The sequence below is a fragment of the Aplysia californica genome, unplaced genomic scaffold, assembly GCF_000002075.1.
Source record: "Aplysia californica isolate F4 #8 unplaced genomic scaffold, AplCal3.0 scaffold00013, whole genome shotgun sequence".
NCBI classification, from domain to species: domain Eukaryota; kingdom Metazoa; phylum Mollusca; class Gastropoda; order Aplysiida; family Aplysiidae; genus Aplysia; species Aplysia californica.
Genome location: NW_004797283.1, coordinates 1,796,767 through 1,814,266, shown reverse-complemented (window position 1 = coordinate 1,814,266; position 17,500 = coordinate 1,796,767). Strand labels below are relative to the sequence as shown.

The following is a 17,500-nucleotide window of genomic DNA, read 5'->3' as shown; positions in this document are numbered from 1 at the left end:
AATGTCAAGAGAAGGGACGACAACCGGATTCCGAAGCAACTTCTCTATAGAGAACGTGTCCAGGGAAAGAGATCAAGAGGAAGACCAAAATTGAGGTACATACACCTGCAAAAACAGCTTATCCAAGCTTGGAGTAGATGTTAGCATCTGAGAAGAAATAGCCGAGTACAGGAAAACACGGAGGAAAATGATAAATGAAAGAACTATAATGCCAGAGAGCAACCTTAGAAACAACCAGGCTGAGAAGCGCCAACGACGAAAGGAAAACAGCGGAAATACAGAGCTTTCATCCAAGTCACTGACATGCAAGCACTGCGACAGAATCTGTGCTTCAAATGTAACAAAAATTAGTCATGAAAGATGCTGTATGAAGACAACCTTGAGACCATCTTAAGCTAAATTGACCGTCAGCATTGACGAAAAGAGCCACACATATGTATATATTATATTCTTTGTAATTGTTTGGGCAGTGTCGTCTCTATGGAAAACGGTACTTATGGCAGGCACTTGCAAAGAAAAGGAGAGGGGGGGAGAGAGAGGGAGAGAGAGAGACAGGGAGAAGGAGATAGAGAGAGAGAGAGAAAGAGAGAGAGAGAGAGAGAGAGAGAGAGAGAGAGAGAGAGAGAGAGAGAGAGAGAGAGAGAGAGAGAGAGAAAGAAATCAATAGATGAATAAATGGATAGATCGTACATGTAGAAAGACAGAGAGACAGACAGACAGACAGATACAGAGAGAGGGAGAGAGATAGATAAAGTGAGAGATAGAGAGAGAGAGAGAGAGAGAGAGAGAGAGATAGAGAGAGAGAGAGAGAGAGAGAAAGATAAATATCTAAAAGGACAGTAGAAAGATAGGATGCTAGACAAACACAGAGATTGAGAGAAACGACAGACAGACAGACAAATAAATAGATATATTGATAGATAACATACCGCGACCTTAGTGCTCTCTTGTCCTATCTCCATTTGTAATAACAGTGAAAACAGTTCATAACAAAGAGTGAGCTTTAGAAGAAGTCACATTTTCAATGTTAAAAAAAAATGGAGATAGGACAAGAAAGCACTGAGGTCGCGATACCATGAGTAGTGTCATTTTTGACAATTTAATTGATGATAAGAAGACATTATGATATTTGACCCTGGCCTTGTGATAGCACCAAAGGCTTTCAATTAAATAATTCACAGAAGGATCCTACCAAAAGCAGAAAGTCTATTTTATAACAGAATCTGAACGAAGCATAAATTAACAATTAACAAAAGTGTGGTAATGATAGAAGGTCATCTTATTTCAAGATGAATAAATTTAAAATATTTGAATGAAACCTGTTAGGCATCATTAGAACACAATAAATATGTTCCTCTGTCATCAGCATGAATCCAAAATGTGTTGAAAGTGCATTTTATGAGATTGAAAACATTTTTCTGATAATTCATCGCCAGACCAGGAAATTTTTCTGATGTCTTTCCCGTGAATTGCCTTAACTCAAACAGAAAAAAGAAACCAAGTAACCCATTAAAGCTGTGAAGCATGTAAAAAAATGTCCTATACAATCCACATGTACAGACAGGAATACAATAAACAAGAAGCAAATACACCTTATAGAGTGAGTCAGCTCAAACCGAAATCAGCAGGACGACCTGGTTAAGAAGGATTACTCAAATAGAAAAAAAACCCAGATAAACAGATCGGGGATTTCATTTTCTTTAGGTTTACTGCTGTTTCTGATTACCCGCATTCCATAAAAGTTTAACGTGAGTCCACTATTATTAAAGAAAGCAAAGTCAAAATCCATACAAAAAAGGTGAAAGAAAAACAATTCTAAACACTTTTTGGGGGGCTGCCTTTAATAATAATGGAATAAAAAAGTTCAAGTGTGCATGATACATAAGGAAAAGACCTGATAATTTCCGTTTTTCATAGAGCACAAAGGTTCTGAGAATTATAAATCAAACAGGAATCAGAACAGGAAAACAGGATTCTCTAGAAAAGCTTGAGCCAAGTTATTAATGCATTTTGTTTGTTTCTTACAAAGATCAGTGAAACGATATTCTGTTTTTGTATTTATCCTACAAGAATAAAAATTTGAACAAAGTCGTATCAGCTGAGGTTAAGCTCTACATTGTTTTATCACAGGTATTTGAAAAATGTATTTAGTTTTTTAAGTAGGTAGCATAAACACGGAACGTAAGCCGAAACGTAGCCTTCCGAGTGCAAGGTTTCAGTAAAATTGGGTGATTCAGACATATCTCTTTCTTTGCTCTTTCGCTATAAAACATAAAACGCTTGTATATCTGCGATTTGTGAGCTGGAGAATAGCCGTGGAAAGCAAAACCCCTCGCAGTCAGAATGTGAGGTTGGCCAGTTAAAAAATTGACACCCATGCATTCGAATGCTTCGCGTAAAGATTGAAGATTAAATACTGTCTTTTCATTAGTGGAGAACTACAGAGCTTTGAATGGCGTTTCTTGTGGTATATCTTTGGCCTTTGGCATTCGATTAGAAAGCCTGTAAAATTAGCCTTATTTTCAAAGACCATTTTTTAAAACAAAATATGTACATGTAAAATAATGGCCCAGAAAAGCTTCCAACAGAAAGATCAGTTCATGGTCTATTAGAATAAAGTCATCGGTTTGGAATTATTTTGCATCAATCCCTCCGCGAAACTCCGAAAGCACAGGGAACACTCTGTATACTGCAGTATAGAGCCGATTTGCTCACTGCGGGGGGCCGGTGGGGCGCCACCCGGGACAGCGCTCAGTTTTCAGTCTTGAAAAAAACTAGGCTCCATATATCTATGTTATAGTGACTGTACTCTGTTAATGCGGAGGTGTTTGGTGCACTAGGTAGCTTCCATTTTTATTACCTGTCAAACATAGGGTTGCAGCCAATTAGCGAATCTAGCAATATTTGATTACATTAAAACAGCTGCCATTTCCTTAAAAATTGACTGAGAGGTAAAACAATACTACTAAAATTCTTAGGAGACATACGCTTTTCATGGAACAGATACATTTGGTATATAGCTACTTTGAAAATTTAGTATCTGATACCTACAGCTTTAAACATCATAGAAAAATATATACAGCAAGCACTCTTTGATAAGCAACAGCCATCCACACCATTATCAACACAGGAAGTGACACAAGAGGAAAACAAATTTCACATTAGCTATCACCAGACTCAGCAAACCGTTTCATTCATCAAAATCAGGGAAAAATTAGTTTCTCTTCTTTAACAAACTTCATCAGTAAATGCAACCATTTTCACAAACAGACTTTTTTTAAATATGAGAAACTGTTACATCGATGAAATCAAAACATAAGCCCTCCAATAGATACAACAGATAATTGTCTTTCATGAAAAGTAAATGCAGCTTATTCAAATCATAAAAAGCTAGGCTGTGCAAAAACAAGATAACAAGATAGAAATAGAAAGAAAGGTTGGATGGAAGAGTGAAAATTAAAGAGATCCAATGAAGGGAAGCTGCAATTGTTACATCATCTATTGTAATAAATCACGAAACAATACTTGTTAAAAATTTAATTAACTGCATCTATTGTAATAAATCATTAAACAAAATTTGTTAGAAATTAAATTAACAAGTTCGTTTTCTCTCTTGAAGTTCTGAGGGCCAGGCTCATTGGTTTCTTTAGGTCAGAGGTTAACAATCCAACATTCTTTTTCCTTTATTCAAGAATCCATTTAATCCTGCGCAACTTTTTGCACTTGGCCCCTCTGAAAGAACTTCTCGGCAAAAGTCTCAGCATCTGCCACCCCTTCACAGTAGTACTGCCAGGACTCTGGAATCTGCTCTGCACCGTACAGCGCCCCAGCTATCGCAGCCGCCATGGTTGCTATGGTGTCCGTATCACCACCCAGGGATATTGCATAGAGCACTGTGCGTTCAAATTCGTTCCGGCCCTGAAACAGAAAATTAAAGCACAGCTAGCAGAACCATGGATGGATGGATGGATGGATGGATGGACCGACGGACGGACGGATGGATGGATGGACGGACGGATGGATGGATCTCAGCTCATGTGGGAAAACTCCTTCCCTTATACTACATCTACCTGAGGCGAGCATTTGGTGTGCAAAAGATTAAAGGTTACTCAGGATGAGGGGTGCTCTCAGTCCTGTAGGGTTAAGGAATCACTGATATGCACAGAACAAAAATTGATAGAGAACTGTAATGGTCATAGTAAGAAAGAACTGTTGAAATGTAAAGGACTGCCTCGTCAAAAAAGACCAGTACTTCTAAAAGTATTTCTCTCAGCTTTGGCTCGAATAAAAATTATCTCAGTCTCAGTTGGGCACCCCAGATTATGTGTTTTACTGCAAATATAATTTTTAAAGTTCTGAGGGGGTCAGCTATAAGATTCTTTATCTATAAAGATAAAATAGAACACACACATAATAATAATAATAATAATAATAATAATAATAATAATAATAATAATAATAATAATAATAATAATAAATGACATTTATATAGCACTCAACCTCGAATAAAGTACACAGGCTCTGAGCGCTTTACAATACAGTACAACATTCAGCTGACATTTGAATGAATCAAAAGATTTGATTTCTCTCAACGTACTTGGTAAAGCATTCCAGATCTTGGGGCCTTGGTATTCAAATGCCCTTTCACCCATTGTTTTAAGTTTCATATATGGTAAAATAAATTTCTTTTTGTCAGCTGATGACCTTAAACTGCGAGTTGGAATGTACAGTCTTAACAGATTTGATAAATATGATGGTGCATTATCATTCAAACATTTGTGACATATGGTGGCCAACTTGTAAACAATCCTGAGAGCGATTTTTTAAACTACTACTACATGTCACTCAAGGACACATGTTCCTTTTAATAAAAATGCAATGCTGACTTAAAAATTACACCAACAAAAATTACTGAACATGTAACAAGAGTATTCCCTTCATATGACTAAATCTTTTGCAATTAGCCAGTGCGGCTCTCGGATGTGGCCTTGCTGGACCAAGAGCCACAAAATAGGGCTTGAGTGGCTGGCCATCTACACTAAATTCTCGGCTGATCAATGTTTTCGAAATAATAGAATAGACTTCCTGTTTGCGGATATGAAAGAAAAGACAGCACTGAAAGAGGCGATTTTTTTGTCATTTCAGTGAATTTTTCTGTTCCCTCCGAAACGTAAAAATGAAAAGAAAAGTGCTCCCCTGACTTCAGTATATTCTCATATTTTCACTTTTATAATAGGTGCACATACATAACTTTCAGCATTTCTTTGTATTACTTGAGGCCACCTAATTGGGAAGTGTGAATGATGCTGTTGTTGTACTTTTTTAGATATGACCTTTCAAAGCTGGAAAATTGTTTATTTCATATGACACCTTCAAAATTGCATAATCACTTTTACAAGCCCCAAACTATTATAATTGGAATAAATCTTTAATATTGTATCACCATCTGATAGATTACTTTTTAACCTTCAGTTTGATGGGCCATATGATATGGTTTGTGTAAGTTCAGTTGGATATTTTGACATTTTCCTTTGGTGGGGTAGGGACGTAAAAATAGGTCAGAGAAGAGCCCTGGGCCAGTGGTGGATTTTCTCCTGGTAGGAAAAGAGTTAATCTGTATATTTCTTTTAACTGATTCCGTCCATTCGGCCGCTGACAGCGGCTCTGAGTTTTTCCGCTGCCTCCATTCGGCCGCTGTGAGCGGCTCAACGAAATCCGAAACAAAGGTGCACTTTTTAACATAGTTCCTACTTTTTAAGTTGTCGAAAGGAAGTAGAACTTGTGAACAGACCTGACCTCAATCTCTGAGCGCCAATATCTAACAAAACTCCGCGAAATTCTTGCAAAAATCGTTGTTTTGTTGTTGCGATGTAGGCTAGATCTAAGGGTAAACAACACAGAGCCTGGTATAATAAAAAGGCTCTTCAAAGAAAGATGTTCAACTAAATTTTGAAATTCTTGCATAAATGTGTGCTAGGGTGATATCGCTACAATGTTGTGTTGATTCCTATTGATTATAAGGACTTGTAGAGCTGAGAAAATGCGGTAAGTCGAAATTTTCAAAGAGCTGTTGCACAATTTTTTTTTCTCATTCGTTTTTGTCAGAAGGAAAATGCAATGCAAACAGATTATAGGTAATTGTTATTGATATAAACAGATTCTTCTAATTGTTCCCATCAGTTTGGTATATAACAATACCTATTAGAGTGACTTAGAGCTTCACAGTAATGCATTACATAGATGCACCCCAGGTCTAAAACTGAACAGGGAAAAATAATTTTGTCCAGAGGCTGAAAAAATCATGGAGGGAATCAGTTAAAAGAAAAAAAAAAAGCTTACCTCCATATTTGGATCAGGCGTTACAGCCTGTCGGACAAAAGAAAGAATTGCAGCTGGGACAGACCCAAGAGCAGACACATCATTTCCTGAAAACGACAAAAAACAAATCTGAATGTGGATGTGGATATTTACTTCTCTTTTTGCCATTAGGTGAAATGATAAAGTAACAATAAACTTCTTGATGAAAATAAATTACTTTAACATAATTTTTCACAACATACTTGAAGTTTTTGAGAATGATAAACTGCCTCTGTTCAGCTAGCTTCATAAGTTTTCCATAGACAAAAAAATGCTAAGTAAAATACATTAGCCTATTATCTAAATTGTGATAATCAAAGGTGACTAGACTTACAAAAACAGACCCTAAAAAGCTTTATTTATTTTACTTGTCTTAACACCCCCATCCATACAACTGAGATCCTTCAGTAGTGGGATTCCGACTCTGCCTGTCAGGGCCAACCCAGGTTGAAAGAGATACAAAACCTCAACAGAAAGACAGCCGACAAACTACATAAAAATTTGTTCCTGTTCGAGAATTAAACTCAGGTCTGCTGCCTGCAACAGTGAAATGTTTACCACTACAAAACTGGGAAGCTGTCAAAAAAGATAATAACAGCAATGATGCCATATTGTTTGAGTTATTAAACATAAAATTAATGTTGCCCCCCCATTAAAAATTTTCTATGATAAAAAGTTCACAAAACTGCATTACTCCCTCGGTTGTTGATTTTGTTCTTTTTAAGTAGGCTACATCAATTTCATGGAGAAAGAAAAATCCTGTAATCCATTTTAAGGCACAGTCTGTTATCCTTCACATCAATTCACAACCTGAGTAAAATTTGCCGAAATCCAAATAGAGATTGTCAGGACAGCAAACAATAAAATGAACAACTCTGTTTTGTGAACTCTCTCTTCACAACTCAAAGGGAAGCAATCCTGATTTTCTGGTCTACTCTGCTGTTTGTAAAATATAACAGCAACAGTAACATCCCTTTCTGTATAACACTGAAGCAAGTGAATCACAAAACAGAACCAAAAGATCAGAACAATGCCATTCATTTCCTTTCCTTGTTCCAGACCCGTAAGCAACCCTTTTCCCACCAAAATTACTAGTATAGATCTCGCTCACTTCATATTTGGATAATAAAACCATACTACTGATCTATTCCGTTTTCATAATTCAGTCAACAGGTCAAACGACAGTCAACAATGTAGTCGACAAAAAAAAACAATACAAGTTCAAGCAATTCATCAAGAACTCTTTAATTCATTGCTGAGTTACTTATCACAGTAATATTCTTAACTTACTGACAGCCAGGGGCTGAAATTCCAACCTTTCCCCGGATGCCAGCATTTCAATGGTGTTTTAGAACATCCATTGAACAATAACCATTCAAAGTTGAAATACATAATTTTCACTGTTAATCCTTTTTATGTGGTGAAAACAGGTTTTCAACAAATAAAAGTCATTCTTTTATGTGTATGATTATTGACATATGAGCAAGGATTAACTTTGAATTACTTGAGTCAGTGGTTGAGGAATAAGGAAGTATATGAAGGAACCTCAAGGGCACTTTTTTAAAAACCTCTTTAATAAAATAATAGGGATCTAAGTATTCCAAGTCACTTTTAAGACCATCTGGTATGCCCTGTTCAAGTTCAATATCGGAACCTATAGAAATGAATGGCTTATCAAGTGGATGATGTATAAGTTCAACCTATAATCGCAAAACACTGAGCGCAGACTTTAAAAATACCCATTGTAACTTACCTCACAAAAGACAAAAAATCCCCCACAAAAGCTACATCAACAGATCAAGGGAAACAATAACAGAATCAAAGAGACATTCAGTAGTACGGTATCCTTTTCCACAATTGCCGAGGCTGATAAAGCAGTTTGGTAAATCGTGTAAAAAGAGTGCCGAAAGAAATTGAAATCGCCGGGGTTGCAGGTTCAGCATTTCTCGTATGTTTAGACCCGCCAACATAGCGTCAGTAAAAGCAGTCAGTGAAATAAGAAATGATACCAAAAAAACTTGCTGAGAAGAAAAGAAGCACTGAGGTACTGACATGAAAATGTGAAACTATCTAACCTAACACAGCTTCAACCTCGGAAGCGTTCAAATCTTCTTTGAACGCAAATTCTTTAATCTTCTCCAACTTCGCACAGTACGGGGTTGGGTCGGCATCCAAAGGTCTGAAATAGAAGAAAAAAAATTGAAATTGTACGCATTTGATGCCCCCTTGCAACACTGTTGGGTTATTGAAGAGGTAGAACCTCCGAATTAAACTTCCATTTCAGATAAGAGCGAGCTAAATGGGAAAATTCTTACAAAGTGCTTTTCCCAAGGCCAAGTTGTTGGATCCAGCTGAGCCTTGAATATCCAAACCCATAATCTCATGGTTCCAAGTCTAGAAGCCTAACCACTAGACTACAGATGGAAGTGACAGAGAAATGTCACGAAAAAACAAAGGCAGGTGGGAAATTGCTCTTAGTTAAACTGTTTTTCATTACATTGTTTAATAATCCATACATGTTTCAATTACAAGCAATGATTTAACATTTTGTTCGGGTTTGCTCAAGCAATACTTCAAGAAATCTTGAAGTAAATACAGAGGAATATATAAAATATATATATACCCGGTACATGATGACAGAAAAAACATTCTCAAGAAACATGACAAAAGCCTGCTCCAAAGAAAATAAGTGTGGTGATGCCATGCCAACAATTTTATTAGAAAGATTGGAGAATTAGTTTCCAGGAGGACATGAAACCTCTCAAAAGATTCCAGTGTAAGATCCTTAAGCTCCACACAAAGTTTTGTTGTAAATGCTTTGTGCCCCATCAATAAACATAATAATTTAGAAGACAGGTTGCTGCCATCTTTTGCCCTGTCAAGGTTGACCAAGACGGATCCTACAATTTAACAATAACACTAGATAAAATACCTTCCCCACTCCAGAATCAAATTCAAACTTTTGGTAAGCAAGACAACACCCCACACCCCCACCCCCCAATTTCCTGTGAAATGATTCATTATGGTAGTTCACTAGACAAAAGCCATCTAAAAGTTCAGGAAAAGTTTTTGTCTGACACTGAAACATTCGAAAGTGAGAAACAAGAAAGAAGCGATCAAGTCACCTCTTTGGCACAACTTTCTTTGCAAGTGGTTCTGAACAGTCATTCGATTTCTCCTCAATAGGCTTCATTTTAGCAATGAGTGAGTCTAGAAACTTGTTGACATCAATACTCTGCCCTTGCGACATCCGCATTATCTCATCTATAGCAAAGACTTCAAGCATTGCCCCATGGATGGCAAGAGGATTGGTGTGTGTCAGTCGGGTGATGGAGTCAGTCAGACTCTGAAAGGAACATACCAAAAAAAAATAATAAAGACACAAAGAGAACAAAATGTACGGCATTAAGGTGAAATCAGACACTCGTCAAATTAATTATCGAAATGAAAGAAACCGACATTTTTCCACCCACACTTAGAGCAATTTTTGTCAATTTTTTTGTTTTGGGCTCAATACCTTTATGTCTATTCAAAACCACACAACAACTTGAATTTTACGGAAAAACAGTGACCAAAGACTGTAAATTTGCAGTTTCCATGGACACTATTGTACACAGCATTGGAAGTTACCAAACTTTGGCAGTCATTTTCTCACTACAATGTAATAAATTTTACCTCTGACAACAGGCAACCTCCACTTTCTTCAACTGCAGATATTTCGACTTGAATTTAAGATAAATGAGTAAATTTTTCATCAAAAGAAAGGCAAATGAACAGGTTTTAAGTTACACCAATAACTCCACAAGCCTAAAAACTGACCAAGTGCCTGATTCCACTATGAAATAGAAGTCTTTTGTGCTGACACCAGGATAAAAAACAAGATAAATGTCAGTGACCCTGAAGTGACTGTGATCTTACAAAAATGCTGTTTTCCTCAATGAAAATGCTAAGATTTACTTATTCCCAATCACTTTTAGGAATATTCTAATGGTGCTTTTACTATTCCGCTTTCCTTTTCACCCTGAGAAACTGTTCAACACATTTTTAACTCTTTTAGGACTCGCATTATGGTCTTTCATTAACGCTTAAAGGTGCACTATTTTGGGTTGTTGTTTAGTTTAATTAAGCATAATTTCATTACTCGTACAGATTTTTCAATTTTGTTTTCTTCATCTTAAACTTCGAAAGACAAACTGCAATGTGCACACTATGAAATATGCAAATTCATATTTCTGTTTTGTAATATGATTTGAAATGTGCCACAACATATCTTTCTGTTTGCTGTCAGACATGTCTGATACCTCCTTAAAGAGTTACAGTTCAACACCTGCATCCCCAATAAATAGGTCATCAGGTAGACAGGCTGCTTTGACCTTGCCCGTCAGGAGCAACCTGGATAATAAGGAGCACGTTCTAGCAGAAAGTATTGCAACTGGTTAGACATTTTACCCATGACAGAATTGTACTCACGTCCTTTGCTGGCAAGGTAAAAACCCTGATCACTAGGCAAAATATGCCACATAAGAAGCTTCTTGCATAAGCTTTTTTTCTTTACCAACAGGTATACATATACATGCTTCTACCATATAATGTACCAAAGACATCAATAATATGTACAAACCATTTCGTACACATACTTTAGAAACAGTAATAACAAATTTCTTACCTCTAATTTTGTAATGTCATTGTCAAAAAATGTAAAAAGGGGTGCTGGTGAAATTCTCATGGCTCCTCCATTGCCGTACGAGCCACTTCCATCAAACTGTTCACTGGCAGGCTTGAACACATCCTCAATGTCTGGGTCCCGCAGAGCCTTCAACACTGTGACAACATTGCCACCATAACCTCGGTCTGGCTCTGATCTAAACTCCTCAGCAAACCTAGTATTTAAAAAAATATTACAACCAACAAAAAAGAATAGAAAAGTAATATAATTTTTTTCCACCTTTTAACTCACTTCAGTTCGGCTACTTTCGATTTTGGAATGTGCCTTCTAGTATAGTCACTGAACCACACTAGTTTTTTCTTCTTAAGTAAGTACTTGTTGAAAAAAATTACAAATGGCCTTCAAGTAGATTAATATGATTGGAGAATTTATAGAAACCATGTATAAGTTACCATGACCTCAAACCTGGCAGCAGAATTCAGAGTTTCGTTCATCCTAAACCTGACAAGCTAAAACAAATAGACATTATCAAAGAACAATGAGTTCTTTGGGGTTTTTTTGTAAGATGACTTTAATTCCTCCTTCAGAAATCTGAGTTCTAAATTGAACAACATGCAGATTTAAAACCTACTGCAACAGCCCGCAATACATAGCAAACAATAAAAAGAAACCTGAATAGATATTTACCTATGTGCCAGGTCTCTAGCATCCAATTTATCCTTCTCTATGAGAGACGCTGCCACACTACGAGCCATCGCTGTGTCATCTGTGAACTGCAAACCATACACATCAGCTGGACGAGTGCCTGACTCTTTCTGTATCTTTCTCGCTGAAAATTGTGACAGAAATTTTATTTATTAACACTATACTATACATAGACAAAGAAAGCTTTAAACAAGGTAAAATTAGGTCTGTTCCTTCCTAAAAACCATAATGATTTTACTTTTTCTGCTTATGAATGTGTTAACACATTTACATCATTTTTATGACAAGTGAGTATGTCATCGTACATGGAAGTAAGGAATGCCATGCAGGCGCAATTACATTTTTGTATAAGTTGACATAAGACGTGATTATAACATGTTAACTAGATCTATATGCAAAAATCAAGTCAAACTTTAGGTATGTACATAAATAGTTGACGTGAATCAAATAAATGAGAGTAGAATTGCTTTCAGATAAAGTAATTACATTTTTGTGCCTAACGGTAAAAAAAAAGGACCAATAAAGATCAATTCAGCCCCTTTATCAATTGATATGCTCCAAACAGAAACTCAAACTAAGTTTTCAGTTGTCTAAATTCAGCTCTTTAGACAAATACCGGTAAAACATTCACTGCAGTGCAACCCTCCAGTACCTTCCAGACAATCCAGCCCATATTGTTAGATAACAAAATACATGTGTGTGGCATTGTGTGGCATCATGGTTGACCATTTGGCAAAATAATTAAATCAAAGAAACTGGCAACCTTTCCACCTGGTGGTGGACTTTATTGATTGTGTGAGTGTGTGTGAGTTGTGAGTGTGTGTGAGTTGTGTGTGTGTGTGTGTGTGTGTGTGTGTGTGTGTGTGTGTGTGTGTGTGTGTGTGTGTGTGTGTGTGTGTGTGCAAGCATGCGTGCAAGTGTATGTGAGGGAGGTCCATCTTAAAACATATTTTTAAGTTGATTTTAAAGAAAAACATTGATCAAAAATGCAAAAAAAATGTAAATTTGCAGTTTTCAAGGACACTCAAGCTTTCAAAGTCACCAACCTTTGGTAGTCATTTCCTCTCCAATTTTATCTATGACACCAAGCGACCCCCACCTCCTTCAATTGCAAGTATCTCAACCTACTCAAGATAGATGGGTATTTGTTTAATCAAGAGCAAGACAAATGAACAGGCTTTAACATTAGACCTTTTGTTTGGTTTTTTTGGTAAGTAGTTTACGGCACTCAAAACTGCATAAGTTCATACGAGTGCGCGGTAAACATTAAATATTTTTAGTTTGGTAGGAATTAATTTAGAATTTTGTCCGGATAGCAGCCGAAGCCTACTCTTATCGATTTTGGACCACCAAGGGATCTTTTAATGTGGGCAACTAGCACACGGGACCTCCCAGATTTTTCACCCTTATTTAAGAAGGCTAGGTGTTAGACCTTACCTACCTGAAGATTAGGGGTGTGGCTGAAAGACAACAGTAAGAGGGAGCCAAGGAGTAGGAGTAAAAAGAGTACAGAAATAGTCAGGCGACCAGAGGAGGGGGCAAAGGCGGTTGGGGTTGAAAGTGGAGACAAAAGCACAAGACAGAACATGGTTAGAGAGGAGGAAACAAAGTTAAATGAGAAAATTTAAAAGAAGAAAATTTTCCGTCGCTGTCAAGTTTCGAACCCAGGACCTTTTAAATGAGAGGTGAACACAGTAACCTCTATACCAACGAGAGCCCCAATAATTTCCTATACACCTAAAATTTAATAAGTGTCTGATTTTCCCATGCTATGACAAATTTGTACATATGCATCCTCCCTCATTTTTCTCTCTTCAGAATCAATAAGCAGGTCATGTCACATGCAACAGAATTCATCCTCCCCTGTTTCCAGAACATGGGTTCAAACTGCCCACACATATCACCACAAAAGCATTCTTATGAATAACTTTTATCTATCTTTCTCTTTCTACACTCCCTTATCTTAAGTTTTGAAAAAAGGAAAAACCTCAAAAGCAAATTGAGAAAGTAAAATTACCTTGTTTGAGTAAAGAGAAGCTCATTAACATAATAACACAGTGCTTGGAAAGAGTAAGAAAGACAGAAATAAGATAACAGAAGAAAAGAAAAGAAGTAGGACCTTCCAGTGGCACCCTCCAGTTCCCCGCATGTACTTACTTAAACACTCACCTTAACTAAGATATATAAAGACGTGCTGATAAAATGAGTTACTTCTCGCAATCCAAGAATGGAGATATCGGACAAAAATCAACACTGGGGTCAGATTTATAGATTTTCAGTTGATGCCATTTTGTTCAAGACTACCGTGTCTTTTATTATTCCATTCTTACAAATTGTACAAACTCCACCTATTAAGTTGATGTCAGTATCAATTTCCATTATAAGGCTAAAATCCGAGAAGTTACTCATTTGATCAGCACACCTCAATTAGGATATGGTCACACACAGAAGCCTACCTTTCTCAATTTTATGCTCCACTACACCAAGCACGTCCTTCAGTCTGACAACACGGATACCTTCAAATAGTGCTCCTATGCAGTCAGCCACAACTGCCCCGATCAAACTGCCTTTGAATCTCGACAAAGACATGTTGCAGAAGATTCTTGCTTTTTTCTGGACCTTTCCTTAAACAATGGAGAAAGACTGATAAACCCTCTACATTTCTAAAAAATAAAGAATTCTTATAGACAGCTCTTTAAATCCAAAGAACATTAACGAAACTGTCATAAACTATGATACATCTTACCTTCAGTGTTTCATGTTAATTTAACTTCTTTAAAAATTTTCAGTCCTATCACATCACCTTATCAGAAATACTTGTTAAGTTTACTCTGTATGCACCCATGGAAATGACTATACCCAGATTAACCTACAAACATAGACAAATTACAAACAATTGCAAATCACACATGAAGATTCACCCACTTACAACTTCTGTTTCATTACATTTAATGTAGTTCAAGGGCCTACTGTTTTCAAAGTAACTAGCTTAGTTTTATCAAGACTCGATTATTGTAACTCCTTGTTATCAGGAACATCACTGGAGAAAGTTAAAAGATTTCAAACTGTCCAAAACAATGCTGCATGTTTACTTTTACAGAAAAGAAATCAAGATTCTGCTACACCTCTTTTACGGACATTGCATTGCCTTCCTGTTGAAAAAGAATTGTGTACAAGTTGGCCACCCTATGCCACAAGTATTTGAATGATAATGCGCCATCATATTTATCAAATCTGTTGAGACTGTACATTCCAACTTGTAGTTTAAGGTCATCAGCTAACAAAAAGAAATTTCTTTTATCGTCTATGAAACTTAAAACAAAGGGTCATGAAAGAAAAGGCATTTGAATATCAAGGCCCCAAGATCTGGAATGCTTTGCCAAGTACTTTAAGAGAGATCAAATCCTTTGATTCACTCAAACATCAGCTGAAGTCATTATGTTTTTAAATTAATAGGATAAATATTTGGGGTGATTTTCTTTTGGTCAGAACACAACATTTTATGTTACTGTTGTATACTGTTGGCCCATTGTATTGTAAAGCGCTCAGAGTCAGTGTACCTTAATCGGGGTTATGAGCACAATATATGTCATTTATTATTTACTATTATTAAGTACCATGTCTTCACATTTACTATGACAATCTAAATTGCTCAGTTACATCAATTCATTAACTTCAAATAACAGTTTAAAACAACAGGTTCAGCTATCCAAACTAAATCTACACTCATTACTAAGAATAAAAAAATCAATTTCACAGAAAGTGTACTTTCATTTTAGAAGAATAAAATAATTTTTTGCAGTTGAATTGGGACTAGGTGAGGGGCAAAAATGCACGTTTAAAAGACAGCATTCATCAAATCCAAAATCTTCACTGTAAATTTAATTATAATAAAACTCAAGAATTTTGACTTTTCCTTTAGCATACAAAATGGTCAAATCTTGCTGTGGGATGAAAAGACATATTTAATCAGTAGCCTATAATTTTCAAACATCTTTTAAAAATATAGATCTAGGGAACAGAACAAAATGAAGACAAAAAAAAATAAAGATAGCTTAATTGCCATCAAAGACAGCATATTCCTTTCCGGTAGGCCTTATCTGAGAATTTTAGAAGGACACAGACTATAATCATGGACAGTGATGGTTAGCAGGAAGTAATGAGAATAAAACAATTATGAGTCATTCGTCTCTTTCAGTTTCACTCTTTCATTCAATTCCCGTGTTCTCTCCCGCGGCTCATCCCCGTCCGCATGACTTTCATACCCCACCCCATCCCTCCAGGCACACACAAAGAAAATCTCACTTGTTCCCTGCGAACCATGGACAATAATATAGGCAAAACACCGCCTGAGCTGCATTCCTTTTGTTCGTGAGCTGTGGACCAGGCCAGGGGTGGTCAGTGTCGTCGTCTTGTAGTTGCTGTCACCTGTGGATACACTCGCACATTCTTCCTTTCACCCGCTCTTTCACTCACACTGTCTCTCCATCCACAGTTCAGCTCGTCATACGTTCAAAAGTTGCCCACTAGTTATGTTTAGTTAGTGTGTGTACATGTGCATGATGGTGGTGGGTGTGTGGTGGGTGTTACTGAAGGTTGTCTGTAGGCGGGCTTGCCATGCGGTACGCGTTCCTTCCCAGACCAGAGGCAGAATGAAAGTTGGCGCCGAACTCTCGCAATAAATAGGCAAAAAATCACGAGACCGGAAGCCGAAAACCGTTCGGAGAAATAAAGATCGGCACTATTTCTCCGAACGTTCGGAGAAATAGTCACTTCGTAATAATAACATGTGTATATTTGTGATTTAGATCTAGATCTCTAGAGTTTCTAATCTAGATAATCTAGAAATCTAGTCTAAATCTAGAATCTAGATTTCTAAATCTACTTACTTTGTTGAAGGAACACTGTGTTATGATGAACGCTAGATCTAGATCTAAAACTAGATCTCTAGATCTAGATCTAGATTCTAGATCTAGATATAGATATCTAGATCTATATATCTAGATCTAGATCTAGATATCTATATAATATCTGCCTCTCTTTGACTTTGACTTCTATCCTAAATATTGATGAGAATAGCCAAAGGCGACATCAATCTCCAAAAACTGACAGGGCTATTCGACATCAAAATCAAAGAGAACTTACGTCAACGATGGCGACAACTTCGGCCCAATGGTCTGTCTCTCTCACCCTCGCTCCAAAGTCCCCGATAAAATCTGTCTCCGCGGGCCGCGGTTCTCAGAACACTTTTCAACACAGCATCCGTCTCTAGGAATACTACTCTAGCAGTTGTAGCAGTTTAGCTACTTGGTGGGAAGACTTTTTCGAAGCTTTCTGACTGCTTTGGTTTATAATATACGGAGATTCCACTCTCAAGACCAAATCAACCGATACTGGAACAATGATTGTGTACCATGATTGAGCATGTACATATGAAGGCAGAAACAATACATAAAGGATGTTATTGAGCCTACTCTAACAGCGACCCGTCCAAGACAACCACTGTCCAAAAGACCCCTTCTTACTAATTCCCTGCTTGCAGTTTTTAAAATACATGTGTGTAGAAATGTACACCACAAAAGACGTACAGGCCTACCTATCTAAGACAACCGGTTTTCTCCTCAACAATGCGTGCTGTCTTAGATAATTTAAACTGTATTTTAATAGGTGTCTTTCAGTGGCGGCTCGTGGTTTATAGAACTGACCGGCCATTATTCACATCGACTCTTTCTCCCTCCTCCACCCCCTTCCTTCATAACACTCTCTCTCTCA

At 37.1% G+C, this 17,500-nt stretch overlaps 1 protein-coding gene across 1 annotated transcript in view; it reads right to left on the bottom strand.

Annotated features, from left to right (window-relative positions):
• Nucleotides 1–1,192: 1,192 nt before the first annotated feature.
• Nucleotides 1,193–17,500, bottom strand: part of LOC101852067 (ADP-ribose glycohydrolase ARH3) — a 17,277-nt gene continuing 969 nt past the window's right edge. Inside the window, exons 2-9 of the mRNA XM_013084654.2 lie at nt 16,874–16,944; nt 14,185–14,347; nt 11,711–11,852; nt 11,024–11,237; nt 9,483–9,703; nt 8,433–8,536; nt 6,340–6,425; nt 1,193–3,918 (exon numbers count right to left, since the gene is read on the bottom strand). Coding sequence (XP_012940108.2) covers nt 3,700–3,918; nt 6,340–6,425; nt 8,433–8,536; nt 9,483–9,703; nt 11,024–11,237; nt 11,711–11,852; nt 14,185–14,347; nt 16,874–16,944 — 1,220 coding nt within the window. The 3' untranslated portion in view covers nt 1,193–3,699. The remainder of the gene's footprint in view (nt 3,919–6,339; nt 6,426–8,432; nt 8,537–9,482; nt 9,704–11,023; nt 11,238–11,710; nt 11,853–14,184; nt 14,348–16,873; nt 16,945–17,500) is intronic.